Raw genomic sequence first — 26,138 nt, forward strand, 5'->3', positions numbered from 1 at the left:
TGGATGGAATATTGTTAATAGAAAAAATCCTTTGCCTTCATTTGCTGTTGACTGAATAAAGTGGATTATAGAACAGTTTGAGTACACAGTAGCCATTATGTGCCTGCGTTCTTTTAACTATCTCAACAAATTTGAGATTTTATTAAAGAAGTTCATGCTGTCTTGAGTTTGAATGTATGAGTACATCATGATGGTATATATGAAATTAACTGTGTAAAAGGATAGGTAAAATATTGTATTTTTGATCTTTTTAAAGCATTTGCAAATGATAGTTGTAATGAAGGAAACTTTAAATGGGCTTCCTAAAAACTAAAACTTTGTGGGGTCTATTCAGGCATATCTTAAACCTTTTGAAGCTGATGATACATACTAAATACATATTATTTAACTTTTAAACCTGATTTAAGAGCCCTGTATAAAACCAAGCTGGGAATTTCATTCTGTCTTATACTGAGGAATGTGTGAAACTTTTAGGCTAAATTCTTTGAAGCCAGTTAGATATAACTTTTTCCTCAGTTAAGCAGACGTTTCAGACAATGGCTCTGAATATACTCAAGAGTGAGTTCTGTTAACATCTGCCATTACAGCTGGTTAGCAAATGCAGCCATCTTTCAGGGAGCATTAATTATATCTCCATTTTTAGTGGATGTCCATTGGATAAATTAACAGTAAATGTAAAATAAATGGTTTTCCTCTAGTATTACTGGTGCTGTGTGTTAAAGGTCCTGAAACCCTGTGCAAGAATGGTGACATTGCATTTTATATGTTAGTGTCCAGGTAGTAGCTGTGGTACCTGTTGAGCCTGGGTTATCGCATGAGCTCTAAGACCACACATGCAAAATACTTTTGCAGTATTTTCCTTCAGATCAAGAGGAGGATTTGGAAGGCTTTTCTTTCTGCATAACCATTCAGTGGTGGTCTCTTCATGTATAGCCATGTTCTGTCATGCGTGTGAAGCGTATTATCGCTGGGAACTGATGGAGCAGGCTTTTTGTGTCTTAGCTGACTTTAGTCTAAACCAAGTGAAATGTTGCTTCTATAGCTTTCAAGAAAGTGTATTTCCAGCACATCGAGATTATTGTGAAACATCTTAATGGGCTCGTAACGTAACAAATTGTGACATCTTGATTTATGTACATTCCTTCTTGGGATTTTTTTTTTTTTGAGGGTTACTTTAAAGTGTCTGGTAGGTTTTGTCAGTAACATGTCTTGACTGTAACGTGACACTGAAATAAAAGGAAGAGTGATTATTCATCACATAGACACTGAGCTTCATTCAACTGTAGTGGGCTGCCATCGGGGTGGAATACAGTTTCCTAACAGTTCTTAACATCTGTTAAAATAAGGAAGGTAATAATTGATAACTTCTCTCACAAATCACCTTCCAGTTGCTGTGGCTTTTTCCCCCCTCTCTTGCCCTCAAGCCATCAGAGAGGACTGCTCTGGTACACTGCCTGAGGATGGTATCGTTTGTTTGGTTTTTTGTCTGCCTGTGTTTAAGTCTGCCTGGTTTAGTACAAGACTTTGCTACCTGAGCGCACAGCTTGGACAATTTCTAGTGCAATCTCATTGGCAGATGTATTAAGCTTTGCTAAAGCATGCTACATAATGGGCACGGCACGAAGTTAGTAATTATGTCCGCTATGATAGATTTTGTACTGGATATTGCAATCTTGCCTGTCAAAGCATGCAGGAAGATTTTAAAGCAAATACCTAATTGTTAAGTTACACTGAAGCACGTTGGAAGAGTGACATTAAAAGCAGCATAACTGCTTTGTCTGTGGTGTTTGCTTTCGTAAACTCCCCTCAACCCTTATGATAAGGGGTTCGGTGTGAGCACACAGACTGTCTGCAGGGCAGAAAGGCAAGGATTAAAACTGCTGTGATTTCAAGGGTGGTGGTAGGGGAAGCTGTCAGCTGAACACCTACCCACGGAATGATCTGTGTTAGGAAAGGGGATTATACCCTCAGATGACTCATCTTGGTAGCCCAGTTTGTTGCTAGGGAGTTGTCACCATTGATTAGCCCATCACCAAGACGCTGAACACTCAGGAATCCCTCAAGGTAGAGAGCACGGGGAGGGACTGTACCTGCGGTTTCTGTACATCACACCGCATGAGCTTTCCCAGATAAAGAGATTGTAACTGTGGCGTGTAACAAAGATTTTTATTTTTTAAAAAGGGAAACATGAATTATTTTCTATGGGAAATGCCTCTGACTGGAGTACTGGTTGAAAAATTGTGTTTCAGATACTCTGGGGTAGGCTGGGCTCTTGTCTTCATTGCTGCTGTGGAATAGTTTTGGCTCAGGCCTCATCTGCTCCTCCCTGCCTGGCAGGGACCCAAGTTCAGATGTCCGGGATTTGTGTTGACAGGCTTGCACGGTCACTTACAGATCTGAAAGATTTCACGTGCGATGTTCAGTTGTTGCTTGGCTGTAGCAGGTGTGCTTACCTCAGCCCAGGTACCTGCTGGGCCTTCAGAAGTACTGCTGCTGTGGTTTTCCCACCAGCTACTCAATTATTATTATTGCAGGTAACGCTGAAGGCTTAGGATGGGTACTGATAAATTTATGGAGGGGCATCTGTGGCAAATCTAGAAGAATAAGACACAGTGAGGTGATTCTAATGGTATTTTTCCTTTCTTCAGTTGCTGTGGGTGTTTCCCGCCTTATTCAAAGACAGGCTGTGCTAGCGGCATACCCAGAAGGCAGGAAAGAAGGAAGTGTTCAGGAGAATTAAGCAGTTAAATGGCAGCAAAAAGTCCCTTAGGACAAGGGCCTTGTTCTGGTCTGGGTGTAAGGGGTGCCAGGCCACCGGGCAGCCAGTGCCAGGGTAGTGTAATGTGACGGTACTTGGCCAGTCGTATGCATTGCTGGGCGTGCTGCTCCATACTGTCTGTCCATCAGAACTGGCGTTAGCAGTTGAGGGAAAGCTATTGGGAACCAGTGCTGCCACTGGTAGCTTAGAAGCTCAGCGTGGGCCATCAGGCAAATATCAGCTGATCGTATAGCAGGCTCATTCAGTGGTCTCTAGCCTTCCTAGACTAGCTCTTTGAAAAACATTTCCTGCTTATTTAGGGACAGAAAAACTGTCTTGAGAGCATTGTTCCAGGTGGTGCATAGCCCAGAGCACTCGGATCGCCACAGGCAGGGAGATGCCTGTGACTGTTTGCAGGCTAAGCAGCGATACCGTTCCTTTGGTGGAGCATTGCCCTCCGACTGTGGACAGTGCTGGCTTCATCTGAGCTGAGCACGCGGTGCCTAGCTTACCATCACAGCAATACTGAGGCCAGAACAGCGTAGAAAGTAAGAAGGTAAGTTTAAAAGAAACCAAACACATTCAACTTAAAAGTTTGAAGATTCTTATAGTCTTTCTGAGTCTTGGAAAAGAAGTCAATCATTTTGTCTTTCCTTTTTTGTGTTGTGCTGTGACACACACGCTTTACCCTGCTTGTGTCCTTCAATTTCACATGATGCATGGGAGATGCTCTGATAGGAACCAGACACAACTACAGTAAAACTCTTTCATCTGGCAAAGAGAAGGGTGTGTGGTCATGGTCTGCTTGTCTGAAGTCATACTGAGAGGACGAAGAGAGTAACTGCTCAGTGCCAAAACAAGGTGGAAAAAGCAAGGTAAGTAGAGATGGGGTCTGCAGCAGCAGGCTGAGCTCTGGCAGTGCTCTCTGAGCTGGGGTGGGTCGTGGAGATGTGTGTTCTAAGGGTGTGCATGTTGTGAAGTTCAAGAAAATACCCATTCCTTGTAACAGCACGGAACTGTGCCTGGCTGGAGAGGATCCACAGAGTGCAGTAGATAGGGAGGGACGACACTTTTAACAAGGCAAAAGTAGAACACACTAGATGAAACTAGGTATATTTTAGATGCTATTAGAGACTCTTGCACAAACGCTTCTTTTGCGGTATTTGCAATGGAATGACTACATCATCCACAGGACTAATTTAGATTTTATTCTGGTATTTCTCAAATATAAAAAGTCAAAATTCTTACATCAATCTTTAAAGAAAATCCATGCAAGCAGGTCAAAATGTTTACAACTTAATTTGCCCCCACCCCACCCCACCCCTTGTTTTCACTTCACCAACATGGTTTGTAAGTAAACCAACAGTTTGCCTCTCAGTTTTTTTCACAGCACATTGTTAACAGACCAATGCTAGGCTAAGTCAGGGGTGCAGTAAGCACCAAAATAAGATTTTTTTCACTTTCGACAGCCTCTCTGCAATACCTCAGTATTTCCCTAACAGCCAGGAAAAGCAGCGGTACAAACTAGACTTTTTGATAATTGCAGATGACGACCTGTCTCTTCCCTTTCACCTCTGGAGAACCAAATCTGGATACGTTGTACAGAATTTATGACACGAGAAAAATCTCAAGTGTGCTCTGTATGAAATAAGTTTGGCCCATCTAAATGGTGATGCATGTAAAACCAAAATGCTTCTACATTTAAATTGATAGGTAGTAGAAAAAAAGTTTAGCCTTCCTATTCTGATTTTTATACAGACCCTTTCTGTTGAAGTTTAGCATCAGTTTTCATTAGGACTGAAGCCATACCACTGCCTGTTCACTACAGTTGTTTGCTGTAGCGTAACTGATGTGTTTTCAATTTACCTTTAAAATTCACAGAACTTGAAAGGGAGTCTAAGTCAAATTAAGCAATAGAGCTTCATTCTGAAGGTTGCATAGAGACTGAAGAGATTTATACAAGAAATGCTGTTTTTTAAAAAAAAAAAAATCTGTCTGGCACTACTGAGCAGCTCAAATGTGTGTGACCAAAAAAATAACCAAAATATTTATAGGCAATCAACTCTTGAGTTTGTTAGCAACAGCAATACTGTACATTTTTACATTATTATCAAATACATAATTCAAGAGTTACAAAATAAGATCATGCATTACCACTAAATCTCATACAAGCTTGGATTGGTTTCATTCCAAGAATGCAAAATGGAGACAGAAGCATTTTTTTTTTTTTTTTTTTTAATGAATAAGAACTTAAAACTCTGGATTGTTTTAGCTTTCACAGATTCTATACAATCTTGTTACAAGAAAGCCTGTACAAGTTTGCTCAATTTAAAGTGTTAAAATGACTACTGAACAAAAAAGTGAGCATCAAAGTGATCAAAAAAGGGAGCTGAATGATGTACTCTTTTAAAGGCAGCTTTAGAGCCAGAGGGACTCTTACACACTGTGGGTATGATTTTAACAAAGATTAGACATTCTTCAACACGCTCAACTCTACCTCCTTGTGTTTCACCTGGCAAAACATTGCTTTTGATAGACCATTTAGTGTAAATAAGTGAGCCAAGCAAAGGGTGTCCCAATCTAGATGAGGGTCAGTATAAAGTATGCATATGCCTGTGTGTGCTACTGAAGCATCAACGCTCCTTTCCCAGCCCTCCACCTCATGACTGAAACGATACTTCCACCTCTAAGGTGCACCTGAACAGACTTGTGTGTTTGTTCCAGTTCTGAAAGCGACCTGGAATAGGAGATACAGGGATGGAAAGCAGCATCCTACCCAACATTTCAGAAGTCTTCAGCTTTGCGGCTCATGCCTCTTGTCAGTAGTATTTATGCCTCTTCAAAGAGAGCAGCATCAAGAGATCAGATCATCTGCCTCCCTAATTTAACTGCATTTACATATGGCACAGGGTAAGTTTTCTAAGGAGTAACTTGTGGCAACGGTTTTTCCTAAAAAAGTGTAACAGCACAAGAAAATTCATAGCAGCATTTTACACAATTTGTGTTAAAAAAGTAGAAGTTAACCATTTGTGTACTGAGTAACAAAAGGTTTAAATTACATTTATTTTCCATTTTACACTCACTATTTACTAGTTGGACTATTTACAAAAGTTCAAATGTTGTGTAAGAGCATGAGCTTTACCCAGAATAAATTTCACATATGAGGTAGCGGTCTACCTCAGCCTCTGGTTTGGCTGGCTATAGAGGAGTTACAGCTGGGTTTAGATCCTAGAAAAAATTCATAATTAGGACACTCGTATGAATTAGATTTGTGTTCCTGTAGAAGAAACCATACACACGCACATACATAGAGAGAGTAATCCTATGGTAAAAGCATTAAGACCAAGAGTGGATTTAGTTTTCATGTTATTGGCTGAAAAAAAAAAAAAAAAAGAAAATAGTTCAGAACAGGGAAGTTGTCAGCTGTACCTCATTTATTCCAATGGAGTTTTTATCAAGAGGCCAGCTTTTAATTCAAGAAGCTAAAGCAATTGGGTGTTAAACCAGTAAAACTGAAGTATTTAAGAGTTAACTTCAAACTAGGGCTTTCAGCAGACCTTCAGAGCAAGACAAAGGAATATTACTTTTCCACTAGTGTAAGTAAGTATCAACCCACCTGTCTCCAAGGCCAGGAGGTACCACTGCTAGCTTCTGCTGGGCCAGACACCTCAACACACGCATGCTAAGATGACATACATATCTGTAGCATAAGGGTAAGCCTTACTTTCCTCTAAACATTTTTAAATTACAACAGACTGCAGGAACATTGCGTGATGCTTCTCCTTGAAGATTAGAAGTTTTTGGAACCTGCAGTGTAATTATACCATGAACAAGATACTTATCAAAATGCTAATAAAAGGGAAAAAACCAAATGGGGCAAGAGGGACCTACAATGCTTTTCATGTAAGTCTTCTGACAGTTCATCAGCTGACCAAGTGATGAAGCAACAGTATAGTTTTGGTAGTTGCAAGACAAAGTTATTGTTCTTGCTCTAGTTATACATTATGTGAAGATTGCATAGGACAAGGCAACCTTTTGGATAATTGAGGCAAGCAGTGCTTAGTGTCGGTATCCTTTGCTCTTGACAGGCTGAATGTGGTTTAGTCCTTTATTGCAGTCACACTTAACGCATCTCTGCCTTCAACACACCCATTTACCCAAATACTGCCATCTTAAGATCTTAGCGCTTCATCTGCGGATACCAAGTAAGAGTTTAATATAAGACTATTTGCTCAAGCTTTTTTCTAAGCAAGTACTCTTGCAGAACTACTGACTAAAACTGACTAAATCTTAAATAAGCTGAACACCACTGAGATGCATATTTTATTTTAGCAGATATGGAAATTTAATATACTCAAGTTTATGTTTTGTTTGGTTTTGTTTTGTTTTTTTTTTAAAAATGGCCTATTAAGGCATCTTAAAAAAAATCCATATATGGCTTTGGTTTGCTGAAATACTATTTTACATTGTTAAAAAGGAAAAAACATGTTCAAATAAATCTGACATTATGACACATTCACATATTTCACTTAGAACCGACAGTTATACAGATGCCTACACGTGATCACAGATGTCTCCCCTTTGTGATGACATGAATAAAAAGGTAATCCAAGTGTTTATCTCACAGTAGAGGGCAACCCAGAAGTCTGTGCAGAAGTGACATATAAGGAGTTATTGTCTGGAAGAGGGGGAACCACAGAGTTTCCATTAGTGGGTGAACAGCTCAGTTTCAGTTTTTCCAAGTACTCTGCATGAACAGGCTTGTGACACTGAAGGACCTTGATTGCATCTTCTACTTTAAACCATTCTCTTTTCCTTCCTGAATGAGTATAATCCACAAAGAACAACAGTTACAAAGTTGTAACAGCACCATTTGCTGCTATTTGATCATTCACTTTTTCCTCATTTCTTTTACTTTAGAAGTTCCAAGTTGTTGGCCAAAAGATACAGAGTCAAAAGACCTTGAAAGAACTGGTGAACACAGGAGATTTTCATTCCTGCTGACTGAAACAGAGTTCATAATAAAGCCTTTCAGATAACTCTCTTAAAGCAGATACTGGGCAGAAGTTTGGATGACTGTTCATATGCTCTAAAAGCCAAATCTACTTCTTAGGGAAAAGGATATTTTATTTAAATTAGTTAATACTGACTTCCTACACTGTCATGCCTAGCAGAAAATCAGTCTGAAGAATCAACACCCATGATGCAAGCATGAAATGCAGGAGAATGGCTTGGTCAGATTTAGAAAGTAGCGCTCCATACTCAAAACATATCCATGTTACTCAGGTTAGCCATAAGTTGTAAAAAATAGTGTATCTCATATACAGATATGTTTAGGTCTAGGACTTATCTTAAACAAGATAGTCCTAAGATCATCGTTCTTATATAGGTCCTTTAATATTAGAGGCCTCTGAAAATACTTCTAGACAAGGTCAAGGATAGTACTGCTAAAAGTGGGATTAATTCTATTTTTCATTTAGTTTTGCAGTGTTACAGGTACCGTGCTTGAACATTATTAAGACATTTACAGACTGCTTGTTTAAGACCAAGGTATGTGGCCCCACAGGGCCGTTCATCCACTGCCCACAGCGCTCCCCAGAAGGAAGCCAGTAGCCATGCCAGTGCTGGATGCTCCCCTCCACCCCACAGCCTGGCGTAGAGCAGGAACAGACTAGTACTGCCCTCACAGGCCCTCTAGAGTTCCAGGTACAGCTCTTCAAAACAATCCCACTCCTGCCAATATTGACCCTCTTAGGTAATGGACCACTGACCAGTGTTGCTACACAGGGAACCTGGCATGCAATTAAGAAGGTACACTCCCCACAACTAGATAGTACTGGAAACAAAACGTTCTCTTTCCACCTGAAAAACTGAGCAGAGTTTTGAAATTACTCTTACAGTTACATGCCATCTGCTGACAGATCAATATTGCTAAGTTTATTAACACCCCTAAAGCACCACCTCCTGAAAAGGGCAAAGCATAACCAATCAAGGGTAGGATGTAATTTTTTTTAATACCAGTTCTTAGTTAGCTAAAATTTCAGCTGGACAAATACTATTACTGAACTAAGCTTTTTTTTTTTTTTAAACTTTAGGTAAACATAACTGGTTTTGTCCTTATTAAATTCAAAGTGTTAAGACCCATACAACATCACAAAGGATGTTAATTAACTAAACTGCATGACAGTGATATCTATAAGACATACACATATATATATACACAGAAATGGATCCCTCTTGAGGTCAGCACTACCACTACTGAAAAATTAGGCTAAGGTGAAAAGTAGATACAAATGATTTCTGCCCCCCCAGAAGAATCAGGGGAAAAAGAACATCAAAACTTTCCAAGTATTTCCCCCCCCCCCCCCCCAAAGGCACTTTCAAAACCACCGTAAGACTATCATACAGCAAAACATTCTAAGGAAAAGGGAATTCATCAGTATAATATTTGGCCTTTAAATAAATTTTTTTAAAAAAAAGGAAAAAAAGAGCTGTATCAACAAATAATAATGAGGTTTATTCCATCATAATGTTTAGAATACTCTAACCTTATATTATATTAACATATTATATTGGAAGCTACCCTTGTTACATGCATACAAAAAAGGTGTGGAAGAACAACATCATGATTTTCAGTAATTTCAGTTTATAGAATAGAATTAATATTCCCCCCAGAATTACACGAATTGCTTCAGAAAATGAAAAAGGTTTGCTTAATAAAATGTATTAGAGAATGGGTTTACCTATATTAACTGAATCCTCCCAGTCTTCCAGTATTTCTGTCACAGTAAGAACATAAACGTACGTCCTATGCTTCCGATCCTGGTTCTGCTTGAATGTTAAAAGTAGACGTTTTAATTCTCAGCAAAAAATAACTTACAGACTTACCACAACAACTGTAAGATTAGAAATTACTTACCTCTGAAGGATACTTGCCATCAAAACCTGGCTTTTATTTTCACTAAATAAACATCTGTACTGAACAGGCCCAAAAGGATGGTAAAACTGAAATTTATTTGAAAACAACAGCTATTCTGTTTTACTAGGCTAAAAAAAAAAAAAAACAACCAACAAACAACCCAAGTGTATTTGAAGGTGGTGAAGCTGGGACCAAACTGTGCTCTCAGTCACCCAGTTTAATGTTAGCACTTGCCCACTACTTGTCTTTTACATAAGCTGGAAGTTACTACAGTAGAGCACATTTGCTAAAACTGTTTCCACAACTCATGTTCCTAGATTAAAGGTTATTAAAAACACCTTTGCAAGATGGAACCCACTGTGCCATGTGGCCAGATCATCTACGCAATGCTGGCTATAAAGTTTCACTCAATAAGGCAAATTAAATAGCCTATGTTTGCAATCATGACAAATGCAAAAATCATTACCATCTGTTTGCTCGACAGGTTTGCCACATTCACAGTACTTAACCACCTACTGAGAAAGCACACGCTTTTTGAACAAGGCAAGTCAAATACAGAGACTGACAGAGGTATCTGCTCAGGGCCGGGTCACGGTGCCACAAGCAGACCACGCAAGATTTGTGTGGACATTACTTCCCGCTAGCTCCAAAGCGGGCCAGCGGCGCACCGCTAGCAGTGCTACCTGACTAACCAAACCAGACTGCCCCTTGGAAAAGAACTGAGCTTCTAGAATACCCATGACCATCTACGATTACAACTATATTAAGAACCAAGAGATGTTATGCCCTAGCTCCCCTTACAGCTGGTTTTATCCTTGTGCCCATAACCATCCCTACTTAACTCCGTTTCACTACAACTTTAGTAGAGTTTTTAAACTGTTGTGCTTTACTAGGAAATAAAAATACTCCAAGACAGTTCTTTGTCAATATCAGTATTAAATGGAGTAAATGCATCTATTAACATGTATCCTTTCTGGCTGTAGTTCCAGAATACAAAGACTCGGCAGTAATATAATTTCCATCTCATAGTTCCATCCCCAGGTCACGGTGTGTGGCCCCCTCAATGATACTAACAACTGTTTGGGGGGCCACATTGTGAAACTGAAGGAGGGCCTTGATTTAAGTTAGTAGTAAGCTAGAAAAGGGCCACAACACAGATTTTTATCTCCTCTGGTCTAGACAGTGGTAGACGGAGTCAGAAGAACATAGAACTGAATTACCAAAGAATCATCATCCCTTGCATGCCCTGTTTTAAGGCAACAAGATGATAGGCATCCTGCCTTTTTTGGTGTGAGCTGGGAAATACAGGATATTTCTGTAGACTAACCAGCAGAGTTAAAAAACAGACAAGTTTTTGAAGTGTAGGACCATCCAGGTGTACTCAAACCCAAAACAAATCAGAAAATGGGACAGTGCAACTAACTACAAACAGGAACTTACCTAATTTTGTCATTGTTTCCATACCTCACAATGGGGACACCTTTAGCACTTTTTCAACTAGTCATGCACGACTAATATTTCATATAGGAAACCGCTATCAGGAATACACTGCCTCTGAAAGTTGCTTTTATAATTAAACTGAAGATTCATACCTAATTGACTGGAGGGACTTCCACTCTCCCCCATCATACAGCACAACCTAATAAAGCTGGATGTATTATGATCTGAAGACTCTCATCTGTGTTTCTACAGTCTGCTCCCGTCTAGAACCAGAGCACAAGCGGGCAAATGCCAATAGTAAGAGAGCTGTATCTAGCATGCACCCGTGTGCTGTTTGTATTTCAAACATCAGACTGAACTACCAGTTCTGAACTACATATTATTGCTAAAGGTTAGATTTATCTGTTATCCAAAGCTTTAGCTTTTTTAGTGAATCAAAGCCATAATGAGATACCTAAATTGATAGGTCTAACAATGAAGTAAGTGAAAGTTGACCAGTTACTTCAGCAAAATCTAATCAGAGAGGAAAAGTCAAAATAGTGCCCCAAAACAGACGTGTGATATTTCAGAAATCCTTGATCTATCAGTGTTGGTTTCACTTTTTTTTTTTTAGTTCTAGATGTTGTCCAAGTAGTAATTTTATCTTTTCAGGAAAGTTCCAAGTACTTTGAAAACTTCCTATTCAGATCTTCCCATATCCTGTAACAACTGAAGGAAATCACCTGTCTAATGCAGCATTTCCAGTAGTATTGCAAAATTATAGGCAGGTAATACTTAAGCACTTAAAACTGTAACTATAACATCACACTTATCAACTCTAATGAGGAAAGAAAAAATCCAACCCCAACAACAAAAAAATCCAACACTGTTTCTAAAAGGTAAAAGAAATAGCTCACCTCAAATATCCCAAGCAGCCTGCCTAGCTTTCCCTTTACTCCAGCCTACAAAACAAACAGGAAAAAGTGTTAACGTGCTTTTCAATTTCAAAAACAAAAATATCAGTACCAGCCTCCTCCATCAGCATACTCCTCCTTATTAGGGTTAACTAAGCAAGTGTTTTAACATAAATTTTGATTAGACAGTGCTGCATTGCTTCTGGAGTTCTTAGTTTTAGAGTACACAAATGCTTGTCTTAATGAGTGGATCAAAGAATGCATAAATCTTTCAAGTTTTCCATCCAGCTTGAAATACTGTTTTACTTACCATGTTCTTTGTATACTGTATTTTATTAAAGAGATAAATGATATCCAATACTGAAATAATTCAGGGAAGTAGAAAGGACAAGAGATAATTTAAAAGACATAAAATAATAAATCTAGAGAAGGAATCATTAAAACTCCATTACTATTTTACACAGCAACTTAAGTCCGAGTCTTCAAAATACAGTAACAAATTAAACTGTAGGTTACTGGGTAGATCTTGCAGCATAATGATGTAATTTACAGTAGTTTTTTATATAAAAGTGTAGCTTTTGGCATATAAGCTTAAAACCAAGTTTATATCCCCAATTCCCTACAGTTTTAAATCTTTTTTTTCTGGTTACTAACATTACAAAAGACTTTGAATTCAGAGTTTCACTCCAACTTTTTAAAACCCCATTGTGTATCAGCTTGTGCTTAGTAATTTTTATCAACACAGTTAAGGCAGTCATTATATGCTACTAAGACTCTAGGGTTTGTTTTTCCAAAAGTAATATATAATGCCTCTTCCACCAGAAGTAGTTTAGGATCATTCATTTGTTCTAAACAAATCTCAGTCCATACGCCTGAGGCATAAAAGCATATGTAGTCTACTGGTAGACAAAGCCATGTTTAGATTTTTTTCATCTTGCTGTATAACCATTATTTTAAATAGGGCCTCTTAGCACTAAGATGACATTCTAGCCTTCAGTCTTTGTTTCATCTTTAACCAAAGAAAGTTATTGATGTCTTATGTCTTTATATAAAAAAGACCATATGGATGTTAATTACATTTTAATGAGTAACTGACAGACAACTGGGCAGGCTTTAGCAATAAGTCTAACCAAGATCTTACAAGTGAACATTTTCTGTGCCTGTCTTTTTAAAGAAAGCAGATGGCTCATGTTATTTATTAAGCAGTTTTGATGAAAGAAGTCTGACTGCAGGCCATGCAACTCAACAAGTATTTTCTTTATCTGGAGCAAGAGCTAGACTTGAAGTTAATGCAAAGCTACATACAGTATTCTTCTGTGTGTCTGCTGTGATGACAGAGATAAGCGTTATGAGTTCATGAAGCTGAAACACGTAACTGGACCTGCTGGATAAGCAATTAGGCAGCACATTAATTATGAAAGCGACAGACCCTTATTTTGGTCTGAAAGGGTCAGCTATGCCACACCAGGTAACGAACTCCATTTGTGAGACAACATCACAACAGGCAATACAGTCTGCTGGGCTTTACATTAGGCTAATAAATGCTTCTTTATTACCCAAAGGAACACATGCTGAAAAAATATTTAGGTTTTACTAATCAGTCCAAATTTCCTCAACTTTACAGTATCTTTTTTAAAAGATAAGCAGAACCTAAAAGGCTACAAACACATGCTTCTGTACCCTATTTTTGCCTTTCTTCTCACGCAGCACTATCTAGGAATCACTACATTAAGACTTCTACTTTGGAACAACTGAAAAAAAGCAATTTCCCATCATCGTGTTCCATCAAAAGTAACAAATGAATCTGTAGGATTACTCTTTTTTTAATACTTCAGGTGTTTAAGTGTGCAGTTTTAGCTTCATGAGTTTTGTAATTTCTTCCCTAAAGTTGCAGCCAAGAACAAAATTGTTTACTATCCCCTTAAAGGTATGGCTTAACAGCATGACAGAGAGCCCAGTACAGACTCTGCAGGTTTCTCAAACATTAAGAAGAGTTTTTCCAAGTACCAAGGAGCTGCTCTAAAAGGGACTTAGCTCCACCAGAGGGAGGGAAAAAACAACTTACTCCCCCTCACCTCAAACACTTTGCCCTGCCCCCGCCCCCCCCAACAACCAACCAACCAACCAACAACCAACCAACCAAAACACTTTCAGGATTTTAGCAAGCTTTTCAGAACTCCTAGCTAAGGCCATAATCACATTGTGAAGATTTCTTAAAGGCAGGTCTATAGAAACAGGACTGTTGAAGGACAAAGAAACCATCAATAGATTCAGGAGGGCTTCTCTGAACTGTTAAGTAGGAGTATGACCATTAACTGATATCCGACACACGGCACAAACACCATGATCAGGTAAGGTCGTCAATACTTAAACTTTCATGGAGAAGTTTGTTTCAACTTATTAGTACCCCATAGCCACAATATGATTATCATCAATGTTACTCTAAGTGGAATTTACTTAACAGCTCCTCTGTTCTCCCTCCAAGCAAATCACTGGCTTAAAGAAATGTTCTTCGCTGAGTAATTCTGAATGAAACAATTAGAAGCACTCCATTACATTAAGTGTAAAAATTCCCCAAAGCTTACAATGAAGTTTCTGTGCAAGCAGCTGTTGCTACGTAAATGTGATTACTGTCACTGATGTCTAGTTACTCTCCAGGCAAAGATACGTGCTTCCAAAATGTAGCATTATTCCTGCAGACAATAGCATCTTTTGAAAACCTTTATACTTAAAAGTACAAAAAGGTGGTAATTAGTCTCATAATCATCTTCATAGTTTAAAAAGTACCACCAACTTGACAGCAAAAGCAATTAAAAACATCACTAACAAAAATATTTCTTCCAAGGTCTTATCTTAATGTAGTTCCTTAAAACCATGTCAAAATTAAGCGCTAAAGGACCAAGAAATGCTTCAGCTTTTCCCCAGAAAGTCAAATAGAATTCCCACTTTCCCAACTGTAAGCTTCTAATCCAATACACTGGTTAAGTTCTAGGCTTTGAACCATTTTGTCTCTAATAAAAGTATCTTTCTTCCTTTGGGTTTTATGTACCCACAGCTGTTAAAACACGGTTCTTTTAAGTAAACAGAATGCTACAGGCTACTCCAAGTGTGTAAGACATCTAAACTTTGGGAGAAAAGCCTGAAAAAACCCAGCATTTCTTTTAACAGTCAAGCTGTTGAATTAAGTGCTTCACACCCTGCTCAGAATGATTCCCTAAGGAAGTCTAGGAGTACTATGTAGGTAAGGTCTCAAATCTGAGTTTATGCATATATTTTAATATTAGTCTAAATCCAGCCACGAGAGGGAAAACTGTCCGCTTCATCCCATAATCTTTCTGGCCTGGAGGTCATTCAGTGTTGGCAGCTCTACGCCTACTGCGCTCTCAGATGTGCAGTCAGCCTTGCCCCTTCTTCCCTGTAGATGGAGCAAGAGTCATGCTGCAGTTTAATTTTTAGGCTAACAGTTTACCAGGGCAAAAAGTTGCTTAAAATCTAGAAGATTTAAGAGTTATTTTTAACTGTGGTATCTGTTAGATAATACTTATTGGCCATGCCCCTGAAGGCACAGCGTAAGTGTATTCTGCCCCTTTGTTGCATACTCTTATAGAACCCAAACGGTTTCACTGTACCTGCCACAATCTTACAGCTGAAAGGGTGTGGGTTTTTATTTATTTTTTAAAGTATTTACCTAGTCCTAGTCTTTAACACCCAATCATTTTTCAAATACTAGACGCCCACTGGAGCAGATTCCTCTTATTTCCTGTGAGAGGTCTTAGATAATATTACTGCCTAATTACTAAGAAAAAAAAATAAATTTTTGACTGTTGCAGCAGACTAACCTTCAGCATCAGCCTCTTCTTCTTAGAAGCTATATTCACACAGGTCTGGGAGGAATTGCATGTGTTTTAGTAGGCATTTCAATATATCACCAAGTATAAAGAAAGTGAGAGCCTGTTTTTGGTGCAGAGGAGGAAGAAAAGGGAGCAGGAGGGTGCTCCTTCCATTCAGCAGTGTGGACATGTTAGCTTGCCATGCTTGTTTGCATCTTACTTCTCTTTGAACACCACATATGCAAACACAACTCGTTTCCATCCTTCACCTATGCAATTAAAGACTAAGCTCCAAATTCATTACCAGAGTAGCTCCTCATTTTAGATGAGGTTTAGTATCTTTCTGGGATTGCTTTATATTGTAACCTCATTTTGGTACTTAACTTTCAAGTTTGTAAGAACTTACCGTACCTAAGGAACTTGACATTAACCTGTGAGATGGCAGATAGACTTAAATGAAATAAACATACTAAACATTGAGTAAAGGCAAAAGCCCAAATCGCTAACATGAACAAAACTTAAGGATAAAAAAAAAAACCCACCTGGAGTCATGCACACAGGCAGACTATGGAACAATTACAGTGCATATACATTTGACTACAAAGATTTTTACTTCTGTTTTTAACCAAAGATTTTAAATACACTACTGTTGGCGTGAAAGTGAGGGATATTTAGAGCCAGTGGGCTACCATATTGTGAGCTATTAGCACACCTACCATTAAGAAGAGCCACTGTAACTCCCACTATCATTTTTTTTCATTTTAATAAATTCATAGAAACTGATGATTAAGTTTGTGCATGATCCAATACTGAAGAAACACAGTTCAAACCAGTGCCACAGTGTGCCTCCTTTGAAGTTTATTCATTCACAAAACTCTTCACAGTTCAGTGTACTGTAACCAGCTTGCCAGGTGACATTGACCTTAGTATAAAAATAGAAAGGACATCCATCTCTAGAAAGGTTAGTATGAATTTCCATGGCTCAAGTCAAAGCCCTTAACACCACTCTGGCTTTTCTTTAAAAACGGCACTTTGCAGTCTCATGGCAGCACACAAGATTCAGCCTGCAGCTTAAGAATATTCCACTTTGAGCATGAGCTTTTAACACTCATCAGCCACACAAGCTATCAAGCCCAGGAAACTCTGAAGCCGTAGAACAGGTGTCACCAAATGATTTTTGCTTATTAAAGCCTATAGCCTTTGAAAAATCTTTATGCATTTGCAAGCACAGCTCAGAGCTAATAATGGCTGGCAGTTTGTCTCTTACCCTGTAACATCATTTAAAAAAAAAAAGCATAGCCACTATTGTAGCATAATAGTAACTTCTGAGAAAAATGCTACTGTGCTAGCTCTTCTCAAGAGCTTTGTATTTGCTGGGTTCTCTTCCTTACCTTCAGAAACAGTTTCTATCACAGTGTAAAACACTGATGACATTGGCATTTTGAGTAATTTACAACATGCAGCTTTTCTATCATGAAGCCTCTTACCAAAATTTTGATGACAACACATTCTAAGCAGCTACAGACCAGTTTACCATACAATACACTGAAAGGTAAAGCACTTGCCTAAACCACGTTTACATGTAGCTGGTTTTAAGACTCATTTTGTGTAACAGCACTTGAATAAAACATTATCAAAAGAGAACTCTGTATGAGTGAAGAAGGCTGACCTCTGTCTTCAGGATTCAAAACAGCCTAGGGTTGCTGAGTACTACAATTCCTGACCAGAACCACCATGATGTACGAGAAAGTCTTTTGCTTTGCCCTGAGAAAGAAATGAGGGCAAGAACAAAACTGAGCCATGAAAGGACTGTTTCACACCGTAACAGCAGGTACTCCTATTTTTCACTTTCCGATTTGCTCTTTTTCTTTTGGCCCACTGATGTGAAAAGGATATCCAAAGGGAAAAAGAATATTCAGAAGTAACTAACATATTGTTATCTGTATGAACTAGAGAAGTTCAGTGTCTGGGCAGTGCACTCTGACTGGGCTTCGACATTAACAGAGAAATATGTACTAAGTTTATACTATATGCTATGCCTTTCAGTAATATTCTATACCCATTCCTTAGCTATCCCTGCTTAACCTTCTCCACCACTCACGGCCCACGTACTGCACCACTACAGCGATGTGCAAGCACAGCTGCAGCAAAGCCAGAACTTCCAAGTGTTCCCCTGAATATTCCCAGGGCAGAACCATGTGTAGTTGGAAGCTTGTCACAATCTCACTGCTATACTACTTTGCTATGAAGTCGGCCTGAGCGCTTCGTGTGTAGCACTGCATTCCCTGCGAGCTGAGAAGCTAGACCACTCAGGCAGCTTTCAATAGTTGGTCAAATCCCCACAGCAACTTTGGTGACATACTAACTGCAGACAGGCCCCTTCAAGGTGATCCATCTTCACCAAAGAAAAAACGTAAACACACAGCTACATTCAGTCAGCTCTAGTCTGACACTGAGATGAGATGATTACTATCCCTCATCTTGGACTGTGCCTTAGGTCAGATCAGCGATTAAAACTACCAGTGTTCACAGGAACACCAAGCCAGTGGTCCTGTACTTTTTAATCCCACTCATCAACTCATGACAGTGGAAAGTACCAGGACTTTCTCCAGGGGTGCTACTACTGCCTAGAAGCCTAAATCTCTGCTGACTCATTCCTAGAATCCTAAATCATTGCCCCTTTCGAATGGACTGCCTTATGATTGCTTCCTTTACTTTCACAAATACACCAGCACTTCATCCTAGGATGCCTTGTACAGCTCAAAACTGACTCCTCCAGCAAAGCTGGACAGAGACAGAATGTCTCGAATAACTTAGTATCAGTGAGGCTTACTCATGCTTGAACCTTGCTGCAGGAAGGCTGCTAAAAGCACTGATTTAGTCCCTTCCCCATGTAAGAGGAGGAGGGTCACCAAATCACAGTTCATAGAACACCTCATTTTGATACCCAGGGGCAGGCAGCTTTTGGCCCAAGCTGCATGTACATCAAGTTCCCGAGCCTCTACAACACAGCAGAACCAGTCTTAAGGGTAAGCAAGCTGAACCACAAGATAGCGCAGCTAATAGAAAAAAAATCATTACACATACTAATTAGCAACAGTATTAGTGTTTTGTGAATATCAGTAGTCAAACTGGGATGAGAGAACTGTTTAAGACTAGCAGAAACTCCGTAGTTCACTCACTTGCCAGGATACATCCACTTTCTGCAAAACCTTGTACTTTCTGTTTAAGAATTAAGAGTTGACTGGTAGTCACTTACACATTGCATGATTTCTAGCTAAATCAAGTGACACTGATTTTTCTTGAATCTTTATTCTGCTTACAGTCCTGGCTGTTGGATATCCAAGTAACATTTATCATTTCTAACAGTTTGCCTAGGAAAAATAAATAGCTAGTTAAAAAACAGAATTTGGAATTTGAAATGGAAGTACCATACTAGGGTAGGAAACTGCATTAATTCATCAAGACTTAAAGCTTTGTTTTGCCTAAGCGCAGGAGCAGAGAAAGGCAGGCAGACTATACCTATGGTGCTTTCTTCAAAGATACTTTTGTAGATATATATACTTATATATAGATACAGCCTTAAAGGTACTTAAACAAGGCCTTTTTTATTGTTGAATTCTCAGCTGCTCAGATACATCAGTTTCTAATCCATTTATTTTGGAATCTCCTCAAAGGTCTGTTTATTTCTCTTATGCAGCTACACATTAATGATTAGTTCACCTTCAGTCTGTTCTGGAAGAGCTGAGAGTCAAAATTTTCTGCACAAACACATAAATGCTATACTACTATGATATGTCACCTGGCATAAAGTCACAGTTCCACTTTCAGTAACTGTTTTTAAAGGCATACAGAAATTTAGCTATGAAATGAAAGTGTGCTGGGAAGCAAGCTGATGTAGTTCACCTCACCACATTATACCCCAATTCCAACACACAGAACTGCAGTTCTTTGAATTTCAAAACCATGGAAGTCTTAGTCAAACAGTCAAACCCTGTATAAAGGAGGTAGAGTCCCCTCTTTCTTCTTGGTTCCCACCTAAAGATAGCAGCAGCAGACAGAAAGTAGATTTGTTTTGTTTTTTGTTACCTCTTCATACACCTCTCTGACAGCTGCTCCCCCTGGCTCTTCTTCTGGTTCCATTCCTCCACCTGGTACAATCCACTGATCTGGGTATCGGCTACTGCTTACCAACAGCACCTATAAATAATTGCAAATGACTGTCAAATATAGCTCACAAGTTAGGAATCTTTGTACTATCTACTTTTTCAGCAATGCACTTATGCACCTAGGCAGATGGATTATGGACTTTAGAAATGAAACATAATAGGCAACCAGGCACTGTAAGAAGGAGAAAAAAAGTGAACTTATAAACATCCAATCTTTTTAATACAACTAAGTCAAGACAATGACATTGTAATCTCCTTGCACAAGCACTTTCATCAGATCTTAGGCACAACGTGAAAAACACCAATACAATATATGCACAGGAATTAAGATGTACAACAAAAACCCAAGAAACTCACAACTGGAGAATATAGTAAATCTCAGGGTCATACAGACGGTAAAGCATGAAAATTAAGACATTTTCATCCCACAGAAGTTAAACTAATTCTTTTGGAACTGCATCTTTCGGATAAAAAAACTAGACTCCTGAAAATACTTCTAATGTTTAGTCTTAGACAAGCTTCTTTTCAGTTACTGATGTGTTATGTTAGCATAGCATGCGTACAGTATTGGGTAACTAAATTACAAGCAGTACATCATTGGCCCTTGTCCAATTTGGTTTCTTCTAACATTTCTTTAAGAAAAACTGCAACACATTGAATTTTACATGTTCTACTAAATGTAATTTAAAAAAATTTTTGAACATGTAGGTGGAGCATCTGTATCACCACAAAGAACGATCATGTCGGCAATGCTTGAAGAGCAGTTGTAAAAATCTAGTTATGAATTCACTTGTGGGATCCCCAGACATAAGCATTACACATTATTTTCTGCTGATGAAACTAGCACTCACTGCAGTCATGTGGAAGCTAGCAACAATGATGAACAAAAGGATGATTATATTACATTAAATCATTCCCAGCTTGGTAGAATGGTTTTAATCAGCATTCATAGTTTAGTTAAGGCTTAACATTAAATTCTTAATTACTACTAAGGGATAAATCAGGTTGCTGGTTCTGGAAGCACAGCATAAAGTCAGAAATTTTTTATGCCTTTATACATAGTAGTTGACTACTGGTAACCTGATCAATAGTCTATTGAGCTGGGTTTGTATTTCTGTTAGCTTTAAATTATCCTTTTAAAAAGCAGAAACAAATACATCTAGCAAGTAATTAACATTAAAATACATCAACTCTGATAGATAGGCTTTACAGCTATACATACAATAAACCCCCAAGCATCACAGCCTGGGAGTTCATTTTCACAACTATCCAAGTCTCCACTAACCCTGGAACTGAGCATCTTTCCCACTACGCTTTATTTTCCCATGATCCCACCGCTTTTACAGTCTGAATCCATGGGACCACACCTAAAGTATGTCCCCAAGACCTTCAGATGCACAATTTGTTCCACTCAGTAATATTATTGTTTGAAGCCACTACGGCATGCAGCATCTGTCCTGGGGTATGTGCTAGCAAAAACACACTCAATGGTAATCGATTTCTACAAAAGCCAAGAGCTGATAGCTAGATTGTGTGTTAAGGCTGAAAAGCATTCCACACAGATTCTTTCAGTTACGGTAGCAAGCAACCTTGCACTAACTTACACATTTTGGTTTTAGGCGTTTGTGTGGGTTTTTTTTTTTTTTTTTTTTTTTTTTTTTTTTTTAATTTCATGTAGTGGATGTAGTTGTCAGGTACTTCCATCTGCAAGTGGCCAGAAGACACATCCCACAGTACCTGAATGACTAGGCTGTAAATATAAAGATCACTTAAAAATGAAGACATCAAAAAAATTGTGGCTGGTTGACAACACACTCACATGCCAAGAGGTGGAAAATCAGCAGCAAAAAGCCAGCAATTCATCTTCCCTTAATGTAAGATAAGCAAAGCGGGAAAAGGGAGATCTTGGTTGCATGGACATCCAGTCTTTTCTGAGGAGGTTCATGTTCACACCAATTACAGTAGTCTACTGAAAACCAAAGACTGCAGAATCTCACATACCTACACTTTTGCTGGCCTATACACACCAAATTTTACATCATAGGCTCGTCAGGCTCAGAAGATGACAACAGCAGTACTCCCTATGCAGGGAAATCTGTATTCCGTATCTCTGCAAGCAGAGAAAGGCATAAAGTTTCTTGTGTTGTATTACTTGCTAGCAATCACCGCCTCTCCTGCTGTTACTCTGAAGAAGCCTTACTGTTGACTTGTTCAAAAGACTTCCAAAGTACAGAGTAACGGCATCAACTCTGCTTGCTCAGCTATACTGTTAAGTTTATCTTACGCCAAAGACTAAGGTAACGCTATTACTTTCCATAATACTGCCAAGTGAGGAAGTAAAGCTAAAAAATTCAGCTAAGAGAAGAAAAGGATAAATTCTTCCACTAAATCTTACTAGCCAAGTTTCCACCTTGTTTTCAAGTCCAGGAATAGCAATGACCTTTGAGTGCGGTGAGGAAGAGAAACTGCTGGCCAGCCTACATGTAATAAGCACCTATTGATATGCTTAACCAAGATACAGTTAACGAAAAAAACCAAAGGTAATTACAGAGCCTGTGGCATCATGGAACTTGCTCACTATAAATGCTAAAGCCTGCAGACAAACAACCAAAAATTTCTAGAGAAAGATGCCAATGTTTTGGCGTGGTTAGTGTTCTCAAGTCAAATGAAACTTGTGAAAAAGTTAGCAGCCATATATTCCAGACGACTAGGCAACAGCTCAGAGTAATATAAATTACCACTACAAGATATTCCTCTTTATATTTTTTCATATCAAGCACTTGAAAAGGTAGAAAATGGCTTAATATTATAAAAAATATCATTGCTTTCTATCTTCCTGAACTGTAGGGCATTATAGCTTACACAAATAACTATTAAAAATTCAGTTTACATAAAAAAAGGAAAAAAGCAATGCTAAAGTTGAAACTTGCTAGCCAGAACAAACTCCCACAGCTGGATTCTTCTGACTTCAGAGCAGAGACATCTATACCTTGAAGTAAGGAAGCAACAGCAGCAGAAGCCACTGTAAAACCAACTGCAAGATGGGAATTTTTCCATAGCAGATGTATTACTTCCAAGGAAAAATGAACTTACAGATGAAAAGGTACCACTCCGATTCCATAGAAATTTATTTGTCATTAGACTTTTTTGTAAGATCTCTCTTCCCAGCCTAATCACATCTGTTCCTCTCTTTACCACTGGCTCATCCCATTTTCTCCCTGCTCATCACCCCTACTCATACACTAGCGACATCCAACTTGCTGTTTGAATTACTTAATGGACATAAAAAGAAAGCAAACTTGGCTTTTTTTAATAGTGAAATCGGCAGTTAAAAGGAACAACTTTCAAGAGGAAGAGAATCAACCCCTCACCCCAAAAGATCACTGAGCACCTGTGGCTCAGTTGCAAAAAACCACTGAATTGCTCAGGTGGATGACTGAACACTGTGCAGAGAAGGAAAGAAGGCAGATGCATGGAAGATGAAGGATTTAACTCACAAGCTCTGCAAAGACGAGTACATATAGTTTCAGGAGTTTTAAACTGACATAGGAAAGATGCTAGAGTATAAGAAAGATGTAAAGGCAGCAAGAAGTACCTCTCAGGTGTCAAAATGCTGTTAAAGAGAACAGATGAACTGCATGTTCTTACAAGCATCAGAAACACAGAGGGAAAGAGAAAAAAAAAACCAGAACCCACTCTGATGGAGATTAATATAATCTAACCTAGCACACTCAACATGGAAGCTCCTACTACGTGGTTGGTCTGCCAAAGTTACAAGCACCTGAAAGTCATAAAGATGGTTTAATCCAAAAACAGCCAAAAGGGTCAGTCAAGCCCTGTGGTTTCTTTAAAAACGGCCATAAGGAGATGCTCAGGGAAGAGTAAGAGCAGGAAACATTTTATTATGCCCTAACACTTCAAACCTCCCATTATTTTCAGCTCAGGAGCTTCCTCAAAAGTACTGGAAAACTACTTTGAATGCTACCCCACAGAAACATTTTGAGAAGCAAGGAAAAGCACCCCTTACAAACCCTGGATCATATCTGCAGGATTCACTGTATGAATACTTAAGGCAAAAGCACACATCTCAAATTAGAGAGCGCATGTGAACCTGCTACTGTAGTTCATCTAACACTTTCTGTTACAGAATCACTGCTTCACTTCAGTAGTTCTGGAACAGTTTCTCAGTTCCCCTATACGTAGGTTACTGTGGGATCCTTGCCCTACGATGCCATTGTCTCTTTTTGGATTCCAGAAAGCTGAAAAATGCAATAGAGCTTTACAACTTGCCACAGCAATGCAGCCACACAGGTACTGTTTAGTAAGGAACATGCTTTTGCCTTCCTGAAAATATTCTCAGTAGAGTGATTGCCTATAGACCTCATTCTTTACTGCCATCATTTTCAGAATTACTTTAACCTGGAGATGCAATGGGCACAACATTATTGTAGAGCAGTAAAAAACCTTGGAATCAGACTTGACAGCATTCAAAAAGCTAATTTAAGTCAAGGCTGCAACATCTTTGCTTTCTTACAGTGGCACAATGAGTTCAGGAAGCTGATCTGGCTGAAACTACCTCATACCATTAAAGCTTAGTTTTCAGCCTGCACACACGCCACACTGATCAGTACACAGCCACACAAGGGTCAGCATGGCAGAAAGGCATGACTGCAGCTACCCATTTCAGATCAGCCTAAGCCAATTCAAGAGCCTCTAGCAAAGTACTTTACAGACAATAGACTGAAAAGCTGTCCCCCCCGCTATGACCGAGGTTAAAAAGATGACTTTGTCACAATGAACAAGAACTGGCAGAGAAGCAGCATAACAACTAGCAGTACATTAATCCTAACGCTTATTAACTTGAGCACAGCATCTTGAAAACAACCCAGGAAACTGGGTTCTGTCTATGTAATATATTAAAGTCTGCAATGTCCTCCGAACTTCAAGTAAAGATCACTTTTCATAGCAGCAGCATGATGCCTGAACATCAGTCAGTGCAACTTTTCCCAATATTCTGAAGATGAGTGATATAAAAATAAATGCATGTATTTCTTTATTACTTCAAAAAAACAGATCTGCAAATTAATCTTCCTTTGACATCTTCTGATTTTAAGGCTATATGGCAATAGGGAGAAAAACATCAGACCTTTTCAGGAGTTTTGCTTTAACTTGCACTTAAAAATGACATTATTCTATACATTTTTACTTCACATAAAATTCACACATCTGGCTACCATGTTATAGCGATGCAGAATTTGAGTACCTTCCTCTGGCTATTTAAAGTACTTTGTTTTGTTCTTTGGCTGAAGCGTTCATATCAGGAACAGACAGCACTATACTACTGTGGCATGTCAGCTAGAACACATTTCTTCACATCAACAAGCACTCAAGTCACCTGTAACATAAGATCTCCCCCTAAGCTTTAGGATGCTTCAGAGAATCAGATGTGACAGGTCTCGTGGTGCGATGAAGGGTGCGGATCTTGTACCCAGCCATATGGCAAAAGGATTCCTGGCTGCAAAAACCCCTGCAAACAAGGAGAGCCCCCCCAGCAAGTGTCTGTAACAGAGGTGTTACTTCTCACACGGGGTCAGCTCACCAATCCACTTTACAGTACCTTCTCCTTCCCTTATGCTTGCCAATACAGACCAAGGGAAAAAACACATGAGGTTGTAGGGGAAGAGCTAAAACTCAATATTGCTGCCTATTTCCTTTTAGCTTAAAACCATGGCCTAATCTTGAGCAGGAGAACTGGGCTTTACCAGTTACTCAGCAACATAATCTGTTTGACTAAGGGATCAGCTTCAAAGTACTTGTCAGAAACAAGAGCTCCAAGTCTTTGAGAAATGTTCAGCTGCAGGTAAGACATGAAAAGGATACTTCTCGGCAAGTACCGGTTACCTTTCAGCCTTTTTTTGTCTTAAAGATACTTGGAAAAAACCCCATACATCTCTGAAGACAATTTGTTTTAAAATCTTCACATTTGTAGGACTGGTTCCATTAAAGTGCTTAAGCATTAAGGTCAGAAAGCCACCTAATTAAAATAAGCTTTTTAAATTTTCAACAAACGAGACTGGGAAAAAATAGGCATCAACCTGTGGTCCACAAACTCACATATTTATAAAAGAT

At 38.9% G+C, this 26,138-nt stretch overlaps 1 protein-coding gene across 4 annotated transcripts in view; it reads right to left on the reverse strand.

The window, feature by feature from the left end:
* Nucleotides 1-3,945: 3,945 nt before the first annotated feature.
* The window catches only part of NUDT4 (nudix hydrolase 4), a 29,277-nt gene continuing 7,084 nt past the window's right edge, over nt 3,946-26,138 (reverse strand). The window contains exons 2-5 of one of the 4 annotated variants that reach the window (XM_055808223.1): nt 19,930-20,040; nt 12,014-12,058; nt 9,502-9,586; nt 3,946-7,577 (exon numbers count right to left, since the gene is read on the reverse strand). In XM_055808223.1, coding sequence (XP_055664198.1) covers nt 7,375-7,577; nt 9,502-9,586; nt 12,014-12,058; nt 19,930-20,040 — 444 coding nt within the window. In that variant the 3' untranslated portion in view covers nt 3,946-7,374. The other 3 variants (XM_055808222.1, XM_055808224.1, XM_055808225.1) reach the window with 3 other exon arrangements.

Source organism: Falco peregrinus, chromosome 6 (genome assembly GCF_023634155.1).
Source record: "Falco peregrinus isolate bFalPer1 chromosome 6, bFalPer1.pri, whole genome shotgun sequence".
NCBI lineage: Eukaryota > Metazoa > Chordata > Aves > Falconiformes > Falconidae > Falco > Falco peregrinus.